General features: G+C 40.7%; 1 protein-coding gene across 1 annotated transcript; it reads left to right on the top strand.

Moving 5' to 3' along the window:
• The first annotated feature begins 1,764 nt into the window (after positions 1–1,764).
• TMEM170B (transmembrane protein 170B) lies at positions 1,765–18,001 on the top strand. The gene is made up of 3 exons (XM_059815520.1): positions 1,765–1,861; positions 12,875–13,045; positions 17,856–18,001. The coding sequence occupies exons 1-3, from the start codon at positions 1,765–1,767 to the stop codon at positions 17,984–17,986; spliced, it is 399 nt and encodes a 132-aa protein (XP_059671503.1). The 3' UTR covers positions 17,987–18,001.
• The last annotated feature ends 810 nt before the right edge of the window (positions 18,002–18,811 follow it).

The raw sequence follows: 18,811 nt of genomic DNA, 5'->3' as shown, positions 1-18,811 counted from the left end.
CAAACAAAAGGCTTTGAGAGCGGTCTGCTGAACCAAACATCCCGCAACAGTCTACCTGAAAAAGTCAGGTCATTGGCATCAAGCAGGGTATTAGGTGATTTGTCTGTCGTGGCTCTTCACCTATAAATTGCAAATTATATTGCGAATTACTTTACCTCTCCAACCCCTTACATCAAAGGATGCTGACATAAAATGATGTTTATGAAGTTGAGCACTGTTGAAGAAAGGCCAGCGAGGAAATGCGTGCAGTAAATATGGCCTAGGGCCACATATTTAAGAAGGGGGGGGGGGGGGGGGGGAAATTGCTGACTCCTGATTCAGTAAGCACCATGCACCCTGTGCTTTGAAAGAGGCAGCGTTCAGCTTAAAGACTGCATTTTTTTATTATGTATACGTAAAGCAAAGGAACTAGGGACCGAAGCATAGTGACAGAATTAAGATTTACTCAAGCTTTCCCATGTTTTCCAACTTTTGAGGGCTTTGACCTGCAGCAGCACTGACCGTAGAGCGCTTCGGTTCAAGGGAGCAGAGGGACGTCAGGCATTGCCTGGATGTTGCCCCAGGATGGCGGCTCCGCTGCCGCACCCCGCCCTCCCCCGAGCTCAGGCAGCTCCGGCCTTCCCAAGCGAAATTCACCTCGTGTGCCTAACCCGCCTGCCCGGCCCCGTCCCGTCCCGTCCCGTCCGGTCCCCCCGGCGCCCATCGCTCGGCGCTGTCCCCTCAGCTCGCCGTCTCCTCACCCCCCCTCAGCGGCGGCCGAGGGGACAGGCCCCGCCGTGCCAGCCGCGGCGATGCTAACCCCCGCGCTCGCTGGAGCGTTGTGTGTTAAGGCTGCGTGGAAAAGCCGCCACCGTTTCTGCTCCCGGTACGAACGCCGGTCACGGCACCCCGAGCGCGGGTCAGTCCCGGCCGGTCAGCTGGTCCCGGGCGGCCCCGCCGCCGCGCAACGGCGGGAACGGCCCGAGCCGCCAGGGGGCGGTGCCAGGCGCACGTGGGGTGAGCCCGTCCCCATGGCGAGGGCCAATCAGGGAGAGGTGCGCAGCCCGTGCGCTACTTAGCGGTCACTGGGACCCTGCTCCTTCCCCACTCCAGGGAGTCGGGGCGCCCACGCCCTCTAGGTCCTTGCACTGCGCCTGCGCGGGCCGGCCGGCCGGCCCTTCCCCTCCCACTCCCTCCCCTAGGGCAGCAGCTGGGCGTCTCGCGCCGGGAGGCACGCGCCGCCCTCGTACGCGCGCGGCTTCCCCCCCTCTCCCGCGGGCGGGGCCGCTGCTGCATGGAGCTGCTCGCGTGAGGGAGGGAGGGAGGGAGTCTCGCGGCCGCCCCGCCCCCGCTCCAGGTGATGCCGGTGGCCGGGGTGGCGATGCCGTTGGCGAGGCGGCGGCGGTGGCGGCGGCGACCGTTACTGATGGCGAAGGAGGCGGCGATGGGGTCCGCGCGGGCCTTGTCGTCCGTCCCCGCCGCCGGCTCGCACCTCGGGGCCGCCCTGCCCTGTCCCTGAGCCGCGGGGAAGCGCCAGCGGCCGGCCCGATCGCCCGGCTCCCCCCCACCCCGCCCCGGCCGCCATCTCCCCCGTCCGTCCTCGATGTCTCCCCCGCGGCGCGGAGGCCCCTTCGCCGCCTCCCCGCCCTCTCGCTCCTCGCCGCCGCAGCCCTCCCGCCCCGCGGGCCGGCGGCGAGAGGCGTCCAGCCTCCCAGTCGTCAGGCCGCCGCCCGTCCCCCCCGGCTGAGGAGCGGCGGAGGAGAGGCCGCTGGACCACCCGCCACGATGAAGGTGGAAGCGGGAGACAACTCCATGATCAACCTGTCGGTGCAGCAAGTGCTGAGTCTGTGGGCACACGGCACCGTCCTCCGCAACCTCACCGGTAACGGGGCGGCGGCTGGGCCTGGGTACGCAGGGGGGAGGCTGGGCTGGCGCGGGGACGGCGGGCCGAGCTGCGGGGCTGGAGTGCGGGGAGCTGCGTGGCTTTGCCTGTGCAGCCCTGCGGGTGGGGGGGCGGGCAGCGCCGGCGGGGTGGGAGCCGGGGGAAGCCGCTCCCAGGCTGGAGGGCGAGCCCCGTGGCGCACAATGGAGGGCGTGGGAGCGGTGTGCCGGGCTGGCGGTGGTCTCCCCGTCTGTTACACGTGGGGAGGGGTGGTGTTTGTGTTCCTGAGGCTGTATGCGTGCCTGTCTGTGTGCGCGTACGTGCCTGTTCCGTGAGCATGTGTATAATGTGTGTGTGTGTGCGAGGAGGGCTTGGGTGTGGGGTTGGTATGTCCAGGGAAACGAGAGGGATCTGTGTTACGTGTTGGGAGGACTGGCGTGTGTGCCTGCATGAGGAAAGGAGCTGAGGATGTGAATGTGTTCACTCACTTTTGTATGCATGTGTACAATAAAAGGCTAATGGCACAGGGTGTGTGTATATGAGCGGATTGATGGGTACCTGTGTGTGAGTGAAGGGTTGTACAAAGTGCCTGTGAATGTATAAACATGTATGCAAGGCTGGAGTATGTTTGGGGGAGTGTGTTGGGGTTTTTTTTGTAGATATATGCTCATTGGCATTTGACAGAGAGCTATAAAAAACAAACAAAAAACCAGAGAAATGAATGTGAGAATCAGGGACTTCCCCCTGCCCCGAGTATACCCCTGGACAATGGGAGTTAACGAGGTGGCAGATGTTTCCTGACAAATAGACATAATCTTAAGCATCAGGGATTCTTAAAGACTGAGCTGTTCTGAAAAAAATTTGTGAACCAAAGTAGAGTCAGGCCTTCATCCTTTGTTAGGAGAGGGGAGCTTTAGCTAGCTTTGGCAAGAACTGGCTTTTTTCTGCTTAATCTCATGCTGAAAATTGGGTGTGGACTATTGTGAAACCCAAGGCATATAGTGGAGAGGTGTATCTTCTGATTTCCTATTCTGTCCAGGTGTAAAGAAAAGTATAAGCTTCCAGCTCTGATTAAGTAGCGATTTGGTGTCAATAGCAGAGATGTTACTGAGTAAATTCTTTCTCCTTGGTATAGGTGTATACTAGGTGGTGACAGATTAGCGGAAAATGTTGAGTAAAGGGGATATGTTTCAAATATTTATGAAAATATTCTAATGTTTATGAAAGAGTATTATGCCATCTTTTTTCCCCCTATATAGTAATGATTGATAGATTTAGTTTAAATCTACTCAAGGTGGAAGAATTATGATGAAAATAGAAGTGTAGCTGAAGTTGAAGCTGTAGCAAACAAAGTGATCATTGTAGGCTTTATTGTCTGTCTTGTTCTTTTCCAGGATACTTTTTAATGTAATAAAAAGGTTATACAGAATTTTTATTTGATCTATGAACTTTTTAAGATGTGTGTCTGATTAAATTTTCCAGGTATTAGTGTGGTGACACTAATACAACTAATTTTCTGAGTATTTATTTTTGCATACTTACTATAAAAATATATCTTGTACTCTTCTCTTAAAGGAAAAACTTCACAATGGATTTAACTTTTCTTTGTACCAGACAAGTTTTTCTTATTAGAGCATTATGCAACATAAGCGTTTCTATGAAATTCAGTGCTGAGTGTTAAGTAAGCAAAACAGTTTGTTTCTTAGTGCTTTTGCAATATAAGGAGGGGTTGCACAAGGTATTTTTAATGTGCAATGTTTTTTCTTTTTAATTTAAAGAATATGAAAAATAGTTATTTATCCATCGTAGTATTGTTGGAGAACACGTCAGTGTCAGTTGTAGTTGCACTATAGTTTCTGAATTGGTGCTTAAATGCAGGTTGTCCTTACAGCCATAACCTGTTGTGCTGAATGTTCTTATGGGCTGTCGACAGTTACTAGCTTTCACTGGATTTAAAATCTTCTATAGGAGACACACTGTTACTGATTATATTTTAGGAGATTGCTTTTAATATAATAATTGATATTAACAAATAGCTGTTATTAAACTTACGTAAACCCTTCCTAAAATACTTACCAAATGTAGAAGAAAACTTTGTTCAAAATCCGAAGCTCTGGTTTTTCCATGCTAAGAAAATAGGTGTGTGAACAAGTTATCTTGTTTGACTACTTAATTCATTACCTTTTGCATCTCTGTCAAGTATAAAGAGAAACTTCTTCAGAGTACTGGGAAAAGAACTTCATAAATAAAGAATATTCATGGAATACTGTTTAAGACTGCTTTGTGCTTATTTTTGGACTTAAAGTTGTGGTCTGGACTTGGCTTTTAAGTTGCACAAGTAAAAACTTACCATCTTTAGATAAACAATGTTGATTATGTTTGCACAAAGTTGTAAAGTTTTATCAGCAAACTTGTATCCTTCTTTAAAAATATATTAATTTTCTAAAACTTTCAACAGGGACCTGAGATGAACTCCAACCTAAACAAGAAAGCGCTTCAAACATTAATGGTTTAATTTGGGGGATTTTTCCCCTTGATGGGGAGCTGAACCATTATTTTTAAATCATATATCTGATTCAGGTTCAATATTAAAAAAATCTTGTTTTTCATATATGGCCCAAAATACGCAGGAGACCACAGACTATTTTATTCCTGCCACATACACATCACACCATGCGACAGCTAAAGCTGTAAGCACAGTTCTTTGTAGCTGAATGTTGTCCCACCAACATGATGTACTTTGCTTCGTATCTTCCTGCCTTCACTTGGGAGGAAGAGGAGTGTTACTGTAAATGGTGGAGGTAAGGCTCTAGTAACCATGGGAGAGAGGAGGCTTCTACCTCGCTTTGTTTTACCTCCTCCAGCAAATCCCAAGAACAGCCCCTTCATATGGACTGGTTGTGTTTTAGAGTTAGCGGTAGATCAGGGTTTACTAGAACAAGGCAGGTAATAGCTGAATCTGAACTGAAAAAACATCCCAGTTTGAGTGCCCATTAAAATAGATAATTTATTTAAAGGCTACCTCCACAATAAAGAACTGGGCAATATTTCTATTCTTCCTGTAAGCAATGTAGATTTTTTTCACATCTAGTTATTTCATGTTCCAAAGATTCCTGCTTCTGGTTCAAGTTATTGCATGTTTCAAAGGTGTAAGCTTCTGGTCTGAGTGGGTTTTATATTAGCCACTGGGGAGGTGGAGGGAGAATGCTGTTTCCTCTGTGCCATTGCGTGCAGAAGAGTTGATGGAAAAAAAACCTTATGTTGTACTGTATGATTTCTAAAGTCAGAGTCACCTTCTTCCTCCCCACACCTCAGTGTCCTAAGGTGATGATCTCAAGACTGCACAACTGTTTTTATACACTTAAAAATAAAAGTCTATAATTTTGAAGTGCTGGACAGTAATAACTCCTGAATTTGTTGAACGTGAACGTTTATAAGAGATCATGGGTGTTGCATAAAGATGCTCCTTGTCTGTTTTATTTCTTACTAAGCTTCATCCTGTAATCATAGGTCCCTGGTCATCTGGATTATGTCTTTGTCCCCTATCCTGTAACTTGAGAAGACCAGTCTGTAATTTGAGTTAAATGCTCTTCAGCAAGTGCTTCTCCTCCACTTAATGCAGCAGAAATGTTAGCATCTTCAAACAACAATTTGACTGTATAGTCCTGATAACTTTGAGAATACCAGTTAATATAATAAGGAAGGGACTCAGTGATGAAGAAAATATTGTAACGTGTAAAGAGCTGAGTTACATTTGCAGGTATAATATACTGGCATTTCTTAATCTGAGTGCTTTGAGTTTGTAAGTCTACAGGAATATAACATTATACAGTTTTAATTCAAATGTCAACATGTGCTACCTTGTTGACTTAAATTTGTATCTTTGTATTCATAGCACAGATACTTATTGCTTGAGTTAACGCTGCATCTAATAGTGGTAGGCTGGGCACATAGATTAGCATCAGAAGAGAGATACTTTCTTTTGGAGTAATCAGTCTTGATTTATGAAATGTTATAGGCACTCATTATTCATCTGGCAAAACAAGCTAAGGACTAGTGGAAAAGAAAACTGATGAAGGACTAAGGAGGTACTCCATGTTTACTGAAGCTGAGCGGCAGTAGGATAGCATGTTCATATATATATAGATAACACTCAAAATTATTAGCATTTATATACTTTGTGTGTTGACTTTGTATTTTCTTATTTGCCCAAGATAAAGCTGTTGATGGAGTGCAACTACAAGTTTTGATAAGATGGAGGTGATATGAATGTTATTTAAAACTGTAACATGCTTTAAAAACTCTGTGTCTAATCTCAAGTCTAATCTTTAAGGTTGTATATGCCTACACTAATATATGTATAATGTGTATATGTAGTATATAAGAATAATGTATGTAAGATATGTATCTATGGTATGTATAAATACCTACATTAACAAATAAGTACTCTAAAGCTGGAGTGATGGGGCATGAATTAAAAGTTATTTGAGCCTTGCAGGTTTTCTGGTAGAAAAAAAAAAAATCCCCACCCAAGTAGAACCAGTTGAAAGGAACATAAAATGAAGGCAAGATTTAAGATAGTGGTTAAGTGCTAAGAATTTTAAATAAACCTGAAAAACGGATCTCAGATCTTTATTTTTAGAAAAGCTGTGACTTCTATGTGATAGATTGGACGTTGCTGTGCTTGTAACCTAGTAAGTACTGGACCTTTCCTAGTTCCCTGTCAGTGCATTTCTTCGGCAACTGTGGACTTTTGATACAAAGAAGTAGTGTTTTGGCTGCTTAAAGTAATTTGGATACACTGAAAGTAAACTCTGAAACTTTCTTAGGATCAAGCAAAGGAAGCTGGGAGGTTTTTCTAAAGTTTTATTTTATTCATGACTTTTTAGGGTAGCCCTGTGAGGACATGACTAAATAAACTGAGGCTAGGTTAGTATTTGGAGCTCTCTGTCACATAAAGCTAAATCATTATTACCATAGCAGCAAAGTACTCCACATGTGCAGCTCATCATCAAAAGAGCAAGCTAATTAATGTAGCTACACAAAGACTGAGGGTTTTTTGACACATGCTTTTTTATCAAGGTAACAATGATGATCATGTAGGTGAGTTTATACCTCTTAAGGTATGAATCAGTATATAGGACATAAACAGTTTTTGTACCAGCATGTTCTTAAAAACACTTCAGTCTCACTTCCTCCTTACAGGTATTGCAGATCTTTCAGCTACTTGGTTATTTTTGAATAAGCAAAGTCTTGACAGTTTGTCCAGAGGTCCACATTCTTTCTCTATTTTCTAGTGCCATCTCTCAGTGTTATCATCAAACCATTCTTTGTTTCATTCATTGTTACTCTAGCACACTTGTTTTTCTGAGGGTTATCTCTCATCATGATTCTGGAGTTAGATGATAGTGAATTTTAGTGAGCCTTGAACTCTTCCACTCAGAAATTCCTGTGCATTAAGTTCTTTGCCCTCAACCTGCCAGAATAAGAATGACTAAGCTGTCCTCTAGGTTTATGGAGCTTGAAGCCTCCTCCAGTTTGCTTAAAAGGGCGGCTGTCCTCCTTACCCTGTCCATCCATCTTAAACAGCTTGTCTTCATCACTGGCCTAATTAATGAGCAGAAGTAAACAAGTGAGTGTGGTGAACTACCAGGCATAAAAAGAGTAAATAAATGAGGGTAAGAAAGGATGACTCTTCCTGCCTTTCCTATGGAAGGTGCTTGGAACAGATTTGTCCTCTTTCAGCTTCTAGGACTGAGGTGGTGTTCTAATGAAGTGAGGTGGTGGTTAAACAAAGCGGATGATGCCTACTTAGGAATCTAAAGAAATTTTTGTATTCAGAAGAATTCCTAATAAATATGCAGTCTCTTACTAAATGTGTAGTCTGTAGCTGAAGAACAGGAAACACTTATGTGAAATAGTCAATTGATATGACTCTCTGAATTACAGATCTCTCAGGTTTTTTAACAGCTACTTTAACATGACAAAGATGACTGTGATGAAAGGTTCATAAGTTATGATTAAAAATGGCTCTGATTTTGTATGTTTAAGTTTTATGGGAAATATGTTGCTGTGTTCCACTGAGTCCCTCACTAAAAAGCCAACTTTGCAAGAGAAAGATATGATCTAAAACAATTATTAAAAAGCTTTGTGTGATCAAATTCTCAATTTCTTTAATATCAGATTTTAAAATGCGACTGTGGTATGACAATTAGGTAAGTGATTGTCTCAGAATATTTGTTGAGTAGTGTGATTATTACTTTTTCTTTATGTTGTGACAGGATGCAACAATACAAGTTACTGCCTATTCCTTGCTAATATCAACCATTAAAAAAAAAAATCAACAAATCTCTAGGAAATTAGAGGTATCTTGGTACTGAGGGGAGATGCTAGAATAGTTCCCACCACAAGACAAAGTGTCAGAATTGTACTTTGTTTCCTGTTCAGGGAGGCTTTTGTCTTCCTTCCCTTTTAAAATCCAGCCCTTGTTGCAGCAGATGAGAATCTTTAGCAAGAACGTGTGCGAGAGGAGGGGAAGGACAAAAAAAAACCCCTTCTAGTTTCTCTGCTCATAGCTTGTCTAGTAATTTGGTAAAGAAAAGTTTTTCAGCTGCCTTCATTTAACAAATTTAGATATGTAAATTGGTGGAGAGTGGATAATCTGGAGCATATGTACTTGATGGAGATACCCAAATAAAAACCAACTCCAAATAGAAGATGATCTTGAAGTGATTTGCCTACTCTCAGGATAGAGACAGTTAACCAGTCCTCAACTGCTTGCTGTGTCCCTTACCCTGCTGCATGCCTTCTGCAAATCAGAGTGTCGCAGGCCTATGTCCCTAACCCCCTGTCTGTCTCCTTCCCAAATAAACAAAGGTTTGCTCCTTCCTCCCTCTTATCTTCAGCTGGACAAGAAGGTGTTCCCTCCCTCGTCTCCAACTGTTCTGAAGTGAACACCTACAAGTTTTAGCATCTGCAGTCAGTTTGGCAAAATTATAAGCTATTATGAATACTTTATAAGAAGGTGGTACTGGATTATTACAGGTAGTGTTACACATTACCTGCATTTCTTGCATGACTGACTTTACAATGCTATTGACTTGGAAACCTAAGCTTCTGTGAAGTGATGGTTTATAACTGTTTCTTTAAATGATACGGCTGTGTTTGTGTGAAACAAGGAATATTTCTGGATGTTCTTTAATTTCCTTTTGAATGTGTTCAATATGCATGTTGCTTTTAAAGAGTAGGAGAAGAAAGTGTGTATCAAAGAACTCAAGTTTATATTCCTTTATCCAACAGGACATTTGGGGCTGATTTTATTTTCATGTCTCCTGCCCTAAATATAAAGTGAGGGCTGATGCTTTTTCCTTGAGCCTTGTTTGGAATGTAGTTGCTCACTATGCCGCTATTTTGTTGTGTAAGGGTTTGTAAATATTTTTGGTTTCTTAGTTACAGGGGAGTAGTTAGCCTTCCCATAGTCTTTCCTTTTCACCTGAAAATACAGTCATCCTAATAAGTCTTCTAAGACTGGAAATCAATTGCCTTTTCTACCTGGTGAATGTTGACAATGACCACAAACACTGATTTTCCTAAAAGGTGATGCAGTGCCTAGTAAACCCTGTGGAAATTACAGGGAATGGCAGCGTCTAATAGAGTTGGATTCCAACAGACTTTCTTGGTCCAGTTTCCAGCTTTTCAGCTGCAATGGCATTTTAGGAGAGAATGACTGAAAGTGCAGCTTTCAGTGTCCTGGGACTGTCCCTCAGATACATTTGCAGAGAGACAATATCAAAAGCTTTGCTTCTCCTCCCCACAGCATATCTACATATTGGCCATTCACTTCAGAATCACTGGCTGCTGAATAGGCTGCCATAATCGCAGGTCCCCTCTCACCTGAAGTAACTGAGTCTTCTCGTCTTGGGCTTCATGTTATATGGGGACAAGTTTGTCTCATTCTGATGCAGTTTTATGACATCAGTTGATACCTGCCTGAATTCAGTATCCAGAACAGCACACCTTCCAGAAGTTTGTCTTTAGACTGTGGAAGAACTGATGGGATAATACTAATCAATATACCGTTGGTGTAGTTATGGAGTATTTGGCAATCTTAGAAGCCTGCAGTTGTCATGTGACCTTACATAGGAACCAAGTGTTTTCTTCAACTGCAGATTTGAAATACATATTCACAGAGTCCATCACTGGGGTATCAGGTTGTAATATTGCAAGAGGCCCTCACTTTTTCTTGGTAATTGATGTTTATCTCTTGCATCCATCTTGGTCAAGAGAAATGAAAGTTAGGGTCAAGAACATTGTCAGCACTCTGTCCTGATGATCCAGGCCTCTCTTTTACTGAGTATTTTGCATATCAGTATAATCTGAGTGGTATGAAAATTGTGTGACAGAGTTAATAGCAGGAAAGGGTGCTGTGTCCAGAAAATAAGTAACATCTCCACTGCAGTTTTTACTGGCAAAAAAGGCAATACATCCTCTTCTGTGTAAGAACAAGTTATCTTTTGAAATGGTGCATTCAGCATCACATTCACCTGTCAGCAGTTTGGTTTCGTGCTTCTCTGAATAATCTGGGAGATGGGGTCAACCATGTTACCGTGGAGAACTAAAATGGAAGATGTAAGATATGCACATATCTTCTAGGATTGAAGGCCTTCAGACATCAACATCTGCAAGCAAGAAAATGTTTGCTCTTGCCTACTAGATACATTCTAATTCCCATATTAGAGTTCTTTTCTCTAACTTTTGTTCTTCATAGTTATTCATATGGGAAAGTAGAACAAGACCTTGTGTTTTTTCACTGCCAGTGTTGCCATAGCAGTTTAGACTTGAAAGCCTGTTCAGTCTATTGCTGAGCTATGGTCTGCTCAGAGGTCCACACCTCTGAAATTTATTAAGTATCTGCTAACAGTCTACTTGGTGCTCAAGGAAATGATCCCCCATGGGAAAGGAGCTTAGTTGTTACCATTTGATAGAAAAGTGTTTTGAGCTGTTAGGAATATGGTTTTGTGAGATCTTTCAATGAAAGGGTCTTCCCTGGTAGCTCTTCTGATGTACGCTAGAAGAATGAAAGTGTTCCTTCCTGACACAGTTTTCCTGGCAAAGCTGTATGTGATTTGTTTGCAGGAAAGTAAGCTTTTTTCCCATCTCCTAAGGCTTATTTACCCATGGACAAACTGTAGGTCTAGCAGGACTGCTGGTTGTATACTGATAGATCCTTTGGCTAATCTCCTTGCTTATTTGCTTCCACCAGAAAAAAAACATGGGAAGATCCAAGCTGTGCTAGTAACAGACAGGCCTGTTAGGACTGCAGGATAGGTTCCCCTCCCAAACTATCCATGACCATGGCAGATTAGATCAGCAGTCCGTCAATCTTTCTTAATGTTAGTGAGTGGGGTTGTCAGGTATTTGTAGAGTGACTACTTGGCACTCTTGGCCCTGTTCTGTCACAGCAGCTTCAGAGAATGATGAGACATTTAGTGGAACAGTACTGTGGTCATTACACTTTTGCAAAGATTTTTGAGACCCAGCTTGGGGCTAGGGGTGAAGGGATGGAGGGTCTGAGGAGAGCTGCTTGGAGTCACCCTTAACGTATGTGTGCATATATCCAAGCACTCAGAGAGAAAAGTTACATCTTGAACTACAACTGAAATATTAATTGATTGTAGGTTTACCACCTACCTTCCTTGCTGCTCTCTTAAAGCCTTTTGGTTACCATAATTTAGAGGAGTTAAGTCCTATGACATAGTTTTGCCTTTTATGCCTGTATAAAAAGGGAAGGGTTAAATCTACTCTCAAAGTACTGCTAAATGAAAAAGCTTAAACTCTGTATTTGTGCTCTGGATATACATACAATATTGACATTGGACTCAAAGGACTGTGGTTATTGTGGAGAAATCATTCTTTCTCAGGATCTTTTCACAGTATGTTTTGTTTGAGCTGCTAAGTGGTTTTTTAAGTTAGCTAATTGGGTCATATTTCTGCTCAAATGACCGATGTGTGTCAAGCTGCAGCTCACCTCATAAACAGTAAGTATCCTGCTGTTGTAAGGAAGCTGTATTATTTTTTTTTTGAGGGGGAACTGTGGCAAAAACTCTGAATTAATGACTGTTTAATGGGATTATGTCAATCGGGAAAATGTGCCCCAATTTGCTGAATTCTGTGATGATATACACCTACTGTAGTTGACTTAAAAAAAAAATATTTCCCTTTTTTTGCATTTCCCCACCCTTTTGAGTTATAGTAAATGTTTTTAGAAAATTACCACCACGTGAGAAAGGTTCTTTAATTTTTATGTGGCTTCATTGATGGTTCCTGCTCTTTTCTTTGAAGGTAATGATCATGTCTGCCATTCTTCAGAGAAATGTTTGTAGTCCACACATTGTCATGATCTCTTGTCCTTGCTTAGTAATTTAAATAATAATGACTACCTGTCTCTATGAAGTTCTTTGCTAAGCAGTTAGAAGCAAGGAGTTAGAGGTGTTAACATTTTCTTGTTAAAATTGTAGTGTTCTTACTAGTGCCTTTGAAGCTAATTCGATGGAACACACTGTTACAGCTCCTGGGTAGATAAACTGAAGTCTTTAATCCCAGTTTTCCCATTTGATGTTACCTGATGCTGTCTCTTCTTGTGTGGGGAAAAAAAAATCTTGACTCTTTCCTGGTTCAGTCTGTTGTTTCAGAGAATATTTCATTCTGCAGGAGTAGTTACAATACCTAGTCAGAAATTGCAATTAATGTTATTTAAAGAAACCATTAAAAGAATTATGGACTTCCTGTAATAATACATCTGAATTAAGATTGTGTCAGAATCCTTTCAATAATTTTTTTATCGTAAGAGTTATTAGTTTATGATAGACTGCTAAAAGGGGGAAGTGTCTTGAGCATATGCTGTTGTTACCACATTGATTCCTTTTTCTTAATTGTATGCAATGTTTTAAATTTCTTACTTATAAAGTTCTTGTCTCAGAAATATTAACCCTTTATTTAACTGCTTTCTTTCAGAGATGTGGTACTGGGTTTTCCTCTGGGCTCTCTTCTCCTCTCTCTTTGTCCATGGTGCTGTGGGAGTATTAATGTTTGTGATGCTGCAGAGGCATAGGCAGGGGAGGCTGATCTCTGTCATTGTGGTCAGCATTGGATTTCTGGGTTCTATAACTGGAGCGATGATAACCAGTAAGTCTGTCTTTTGTTTTGTGTTTTTCTTTCTTATTTTACACCTAACTGCTAAAAAGAAAAAACTCTTGTTCTTAGTGATTTGTTAATTGTTTACTAAGGATTTTGCCTTAGTTATATAGCTATCCTAATGATAATGACAGCTGAGTTGCTTTTCTATTGTGTAAGAATAAAACCACTATAAATTGTCAGAGGAGTGCAGAAATCATCCTACACTTTCATTTTGGAAACACTGGGTTCCAAGCTATTCAAAAGGCGTATGCTCAGCAGGTAATACCTCTTGGGGATCAGGAAGAGCAGTCCTGTCCTACCATACTTGTAGATTTTTTTTTTTTTGTCAAAGGTTTCTGATCTAGGTCACCCCTTGGTACTCTTAAAGCCAGGATTTTCTTTTAGAAATGAGGTCCTGATTCCATTGGTTGCAAGGTTCCTTTCCTTGGACCTGCTGGAGGTTTTTAAATTGCACCTGGATAAGATGTTGATCTTTTAAAAAGACAGGAAGGTGCAATGTTGATAGTGTTTCACAGCTAAGAAAATTCATTTGTTTGGAGTAGTTGCACTTGGCTCATGGACTTGAAAGAACTTTGCAGTCTCGGCTTGGACATAATGTTACTTTTGAGTTTCTTTGGGGTAGGGAGGAAAGAGGGAGGAAGGCCATTAGACTTTTTTCCAAAAAAATTAAGCTGTGCTGCTGTTCTAGGTAAAATGCTCTTTGTCAAGGGCATCTGTTAGAGTTTCTTACGGCGTTAGTGTATAATGCCTACCACTCAAGATACATTTTTATTTCTTGACATTGTATCCACAGATAAGATGCTAACAATTTTCCTGTTAAAGCAACACGCTGAAAGATTGAGGGCTGTAGTTAAAACCTATACTCATCATTAAAACATTGCAGAAAGCAGGAGTACTTTATGTAGAAAAGTGCGGAAGTGTTACACCTTGACCAAATATGGCCCACAAGAGATGTTTCCAAGAACATTTTGAGGAAATGCTTAGCTGTTTTCATCTAGAGTTATCGGTATCAGATACTGTTTTTCCATCTTTACTAAGAAATTCTGTTGTCTGTGTCAATATGGAAATATATGCCATAAGGTCAGTAGGACACTTTATTCAGTCTTTGGCTTTATCATACCCAGCTACTTTTATCTAACTTATAAATAGACTACAATAGCTTTCCCAAGCAAATAGGAGCATGGTGAGTTTTCTGTTGGGGGGGGGGGAGAAATAGTGACTATTATTATCACAGGAAAGAAGCTTACGCTTCGTTGTCCAAAACAGTGCTGGTAAGGGGTTCTCAACATTAAAATCAATGGATTGAATGGGGCCTATGTGAACTTGAACAGTAGTTTCTGCCCAAAGACCTTCAGTGTTGCTGACAAGATGGTCTAACTTGAAAGGCCTTTGAGTGTAAGGAATGGTAAATCTAGTGACCATCATATAGTCTTAAAATGTAAGCAAGCCTTGCTGCCTTTCATTCCCATCTTTCTGTGTAGTGCCCAGCTTATCAGAATAGTGGTATCACTTCAGCTTTGAACACGTTCCTGGATGATTTGTGACAGATTATTTCTTATTGCTACTGAAAGTCCTTCCTGCCTGTTGGTTTTCAATGTTAAATAAAAATGCAAATGTCATTTAAAGTTTCGTTAAGACTTTCCTCAAAAGGTTGTTTTAATTGCTATATGTTTCTTAGCCTAGAATTTCTGCCATTTAACACAGTGTAGTTCAGTATAACTCTATTTTTTCGCTAAGGTGAGGTGAAACCAGCTGAGTGCCTTACATCACATGTTATGCTGATTTTTGTCTTATGATTAAAATGGCAGTGGCCCTGTTACAAGGTCAATACAAGATAGGAAATGTGTCGCTGGAATATCCAAGGAGAGACTTTTACAGTATTCTGTGGTGGGAAAGGTTCAGGTTCGGTGTTTCTCAAATGAAAGTACTTTGTGTCTTTTATTTACGCGTAAAAAGAGGAGCAACACAGTTGTATCTTTGGCATCCAATTTTGCAGGTTGAAACACTTAACAAGTAATCAATACTGTTTATTTGTAAATTCACCCAAGAATTTCTCCAAGCATAGACGGTAGACTTGTTATGCTGTTCCCGAAGGTGTTGTGCAGAGCATTGCAACTTGGTTAGCCAAATACTTTTGCTTTCAGGTATTTTTGTTTCTGGACAGCACTGGGTTGTTTCATACTGAAAGAAATTTTGTGGGGAGCTTCTGAAGACAAATTATGGTGACAAAATAGTAAAGAGATTATTTTCAATAGCTATTGTGCTGCAAACTGGGATGCAAGCTGGAGTATTTAGTTGTTTGGAGATGCCTGGTCCAGTGCTTAAGAAATTGAAATAGCAAACTGGCTTCAATTTCCATTTTGTATTGCCAGTCCTCTGCATCATTTATGTAGGTGAATGAATGCAGTATAGGTTATTAAATAATGCAAGTTTAATTTTGCTCAGGTAGATCTTTCAAACTTTCTGGCCTTCTGGGGTATTTTTACCAACATATAGCAAAGCAGGAAACCCCTCAGTTTCTAGGCTTTGAAAAATCATGGAACTTAATGGTTATAAAAAAGGTATAAAAAAATTACTAAATAGCAGTGGTTACTGTCAAAAAAAAAAGCAAACCATGAACAGATAAATGTCAGGCAGTTTGAGGCAAGGATTTTAGCTGTATTTCATCCGGAAGGGTCTGTTCTTTCTCCTCTCCCCAAGCACACTCCTTCTTGGTGACATATTCTCATTTCCCTCATTGGCAGCCTATTGTAGTGTACTTCTATTGTAGTGTACTTTGGCTCTATACCAATTGTGCTGGGTTATGCACTACAGGTTGTATTGCACACTGCTTGCTATTTGATGAGTATAAATACATAATTATCAAACTATGAAATTTTTGTTTTTATTATTGATATTTTCCAGAATATTTCAGTGTTTTCTTAAGAAGCCAAGATTTCTGTTATTGCTAAGCTAATAGCATCAAATTCTGGTACCCCAATTTGGCTGATTTGCATTAACTTTAAGAGTTCATTCATTTAAGAGTTCAATCACCAAAATAATTCTAATATCAGTACTGGGCTCAGTCTAAAGGATATCTTTCAGTTTTTGACAGCAGATAGTCGAGGAACAAATGGAAGAGCTTGTGCAAGGTAGCTGAGTGAAACACCATAAGGCTAGCCTTCTGGTGAGATATTTCTGACAAAATATACTTTACAGAATATGTCTTAAAAAACCAACAACAACAAAAAACCCTCAAAACTTACTCACCTAACAGTCTGATTGATAGTGTTTTATAAATACCGTTATGGCCACAATTATTAGCAAATTCTACTATTCCTAAAATTTTTGTAAAAATGAGGCGATAACTTTAAGATAATCGGATTGTCTTCAGATACAGATTGTACTTTCAGAAAAATCTGTTGGGACTTAATGCATTTCCATGTCACTAATGGGTTTTTGATCACTTCAGCAGACTATTCCTATTAGTGACTGCAAAACCAAGAAAATTCCAAATTTTTTTAACTCTTACCTAATATTTGAAAAAAATGGTGATGGCTTTTCAGTTTTCTTTGAGCCTTGAAAAAACCTCTCTGAAAGCATTTAATTATGATTAGATAGCATCTGAGACCATACATACTGAAGGTCTATAAGTTTTGGGTTTTGGTTTTCAGGAAAGTCATTCATTCTGAAATAAAGGACAATATACTTAATGTTTGTTCTTTAGGCAAAGAAAGCAAGCACTTTATAGAAAACACTAGTTCAGAAAGTATTAAATAAATGCTTCGTTCTACATGAACTTTTAAGGGTTGGATTGAGTAAAATTTTTACCTACGGACACACCTGTGTGTAAGTAAGCCTGTATTTTTTGAATGAACATTTTAGTATCCTTAAAAGGCTCAGAAGCTGTTTGAGCAGAAAATGTTGTCATCAGCATGTTATTTTTTTGACTGATCTTTTTCTCAAGTATTCGCTTCAAGACCAAGACATCACAGCCATCCATTTGCTCATGACTCTTGTTCTTCAAATGCATGTGATAAATTCAGCATGTGAAAGACAGTAGAAGGGAGTTAGTAGCACCTGGCTCTGCTTACAATGCAGTATTTTGTTTCTGGTTTATCCTGGCCATTTGATGTTATACTTTAAATGGAAATTTGCACACACTGTACAAGAAAAATGGTCTCTTAATTTTTAATGTGTTATAGCTCAAAGTCTAATAATATTGGTTAGAAATTTCCTCCCATATACATTCATGGATAATCTTCGATGTTTTTCATGTTTTGCTTGATTTGCTAAACAATTGTTAACAATTTAGTAGTTTAAGTCAAAACTAAACTGACACAGTATGACCAGGTTATTCATCTGAAATGAGGCTGATAGATGTGTAAGTGTTTACAGTTATTTTGTAGACACTAGCAGTTTTACTGTGGTCTTCTCCCTGCCTATATGAGCACTATTAAACCACACTTTGGACTTGGTCAATTTTTAAAGGATTTTTTTGCTACCTTTCCAGAGTAGCAGAAGGAAAAAATGTAAAAAAGATTTGAAGATGTCTACAGGGAAATGGCAAGATCCGATTTTCTTAAACTGATGTTGGACAAATTAATCTGGTTCAGCTGGGAAAATAATTTCTGAAGGACTTTCATAACAACTAGAAAAATACAAGCAAGACTAGTAATTCTATAATGCCATGACTTAATACAGTGTTTGGTAATGTTCTATAAACAGCTGATGCATAGACACAGTAAACAATTTGTCATATATTTCAGCCTTGGCTTTATTTCTGTGATTTGATCATTGTTTTTCTTGTCATTCTTAGGTGCTGCAGTAGCTGGAATTTACAGAGTAGCAGGAAAGAATATGGCTCCCTTAGAAGCTCTTGTCTTTGGTGTTGGACAGACTGTACTGACATTAATTATCTCATTTTCAAGAATTCTTGCAACGCTTTGAGACTTATGTAAAAGGGGAAAAAAATCAACTACTTCGAAGAAGTCTTTAATGTGAAGAGAAGCTTCCTGAACGCGGATTCATCAGCTTATGAACTTGAATACTAGTGCAAGAGAAAGGAAGCTATGTGGAACCTGCACTACAGATCTAGAGGTTTGGTCAAACGAACAGACTGTCCTCTAGTGTCTGAACTGTTGTACTTCTGCACTGCGCCTTGTGTGCCTCAGTCATAGGCAAGGTGTAATCAATCCATGTGTGCGAAGTTGGGATAAAGCACCTTGAATAGCTGCCAGTCAGGTTAATGCTTGGTGATGGGATCATTGTTCTTAACAGTGTTATGATAAAATAAAGGGATGCTCCTGAAAATTGCTGTATGTGCCAAACTTGGAGTGTAATTGTTAGCTGTTGGTTGGGTAAGCTTTGAAATCATAATTACAGAAGAATGCTGTGAACATACACTCTACTTGAATTCAGGTAAAATAGCAAGATAACTGACTTTTGCATTAGCAGAATCTCTTTGAATTCTGAATATTCTTATTCAGCATTCAAAACAACTGTTAGGTCCGTTTGAAAGCGTGGATGAATTTTGGGGTTTAAGAACCATGGCTTTAGCAACCCTGATGTAATTAACACTGTGTAGAATGGCTCATGGCAGTTTTCTGAAGCTCAGCATATCATTTCTTCATGGTTTTAGCTTGTCAGAAATCAGTAGTTTAAGGAGACTGTACAAGGGTTACTAAGCACAATCTGTTGTGTATGCGCAAACAAATCTTAAATTGATGCTCTCCTTGAAATTATTTTGTCTTAAACATACAGATGGTTACCAGC

Source organism: Gavia stellata, chromosome 3, assembly GCF_030936135.1.
Source record: "Gavia stellata isolate bGavSte3 chromosome 3, bGavSte3.hap2, whole genome shotgun sequence".
Taxonomy (NCBI): domain Eukaryota; kingdom Metazoa; phylum Chordata; class Aves; order Gaviiformes; family Gaviidae; genus Gavia; species Gavia stellata.
The sequence above is the reverse complement of the archived record's forward strand: the minus strand, read 5'-3'. Positions and strand labels throughout refer to the sequence as shown.

Excerpts from the sequence above, each read along its gene's own strand:
- TMEM170B (XM_059815520.1), top strand. The coding sequence starts at position 1,765 with ATGAAGGTGGAAGCGGGAGACAACTCCATGATCAACCTGTCGGTGCAG. Across the intron at positions 1,862-12,874 it reads CGTCCTCCGCAACCTCACCG|AGATGTGGTACTGGGTTTTC; the intron begins GTAACGGGGCGG and ends GCTTTCTTTCAG. Across the intron at positions 13,046-17,855 it reads AACTGGAGCGATGATAACCA|GTGCTGCAGTAGCTGGAATT; the intron begins GTAAGTCTGTCT and ends TGTCATTCTTAG.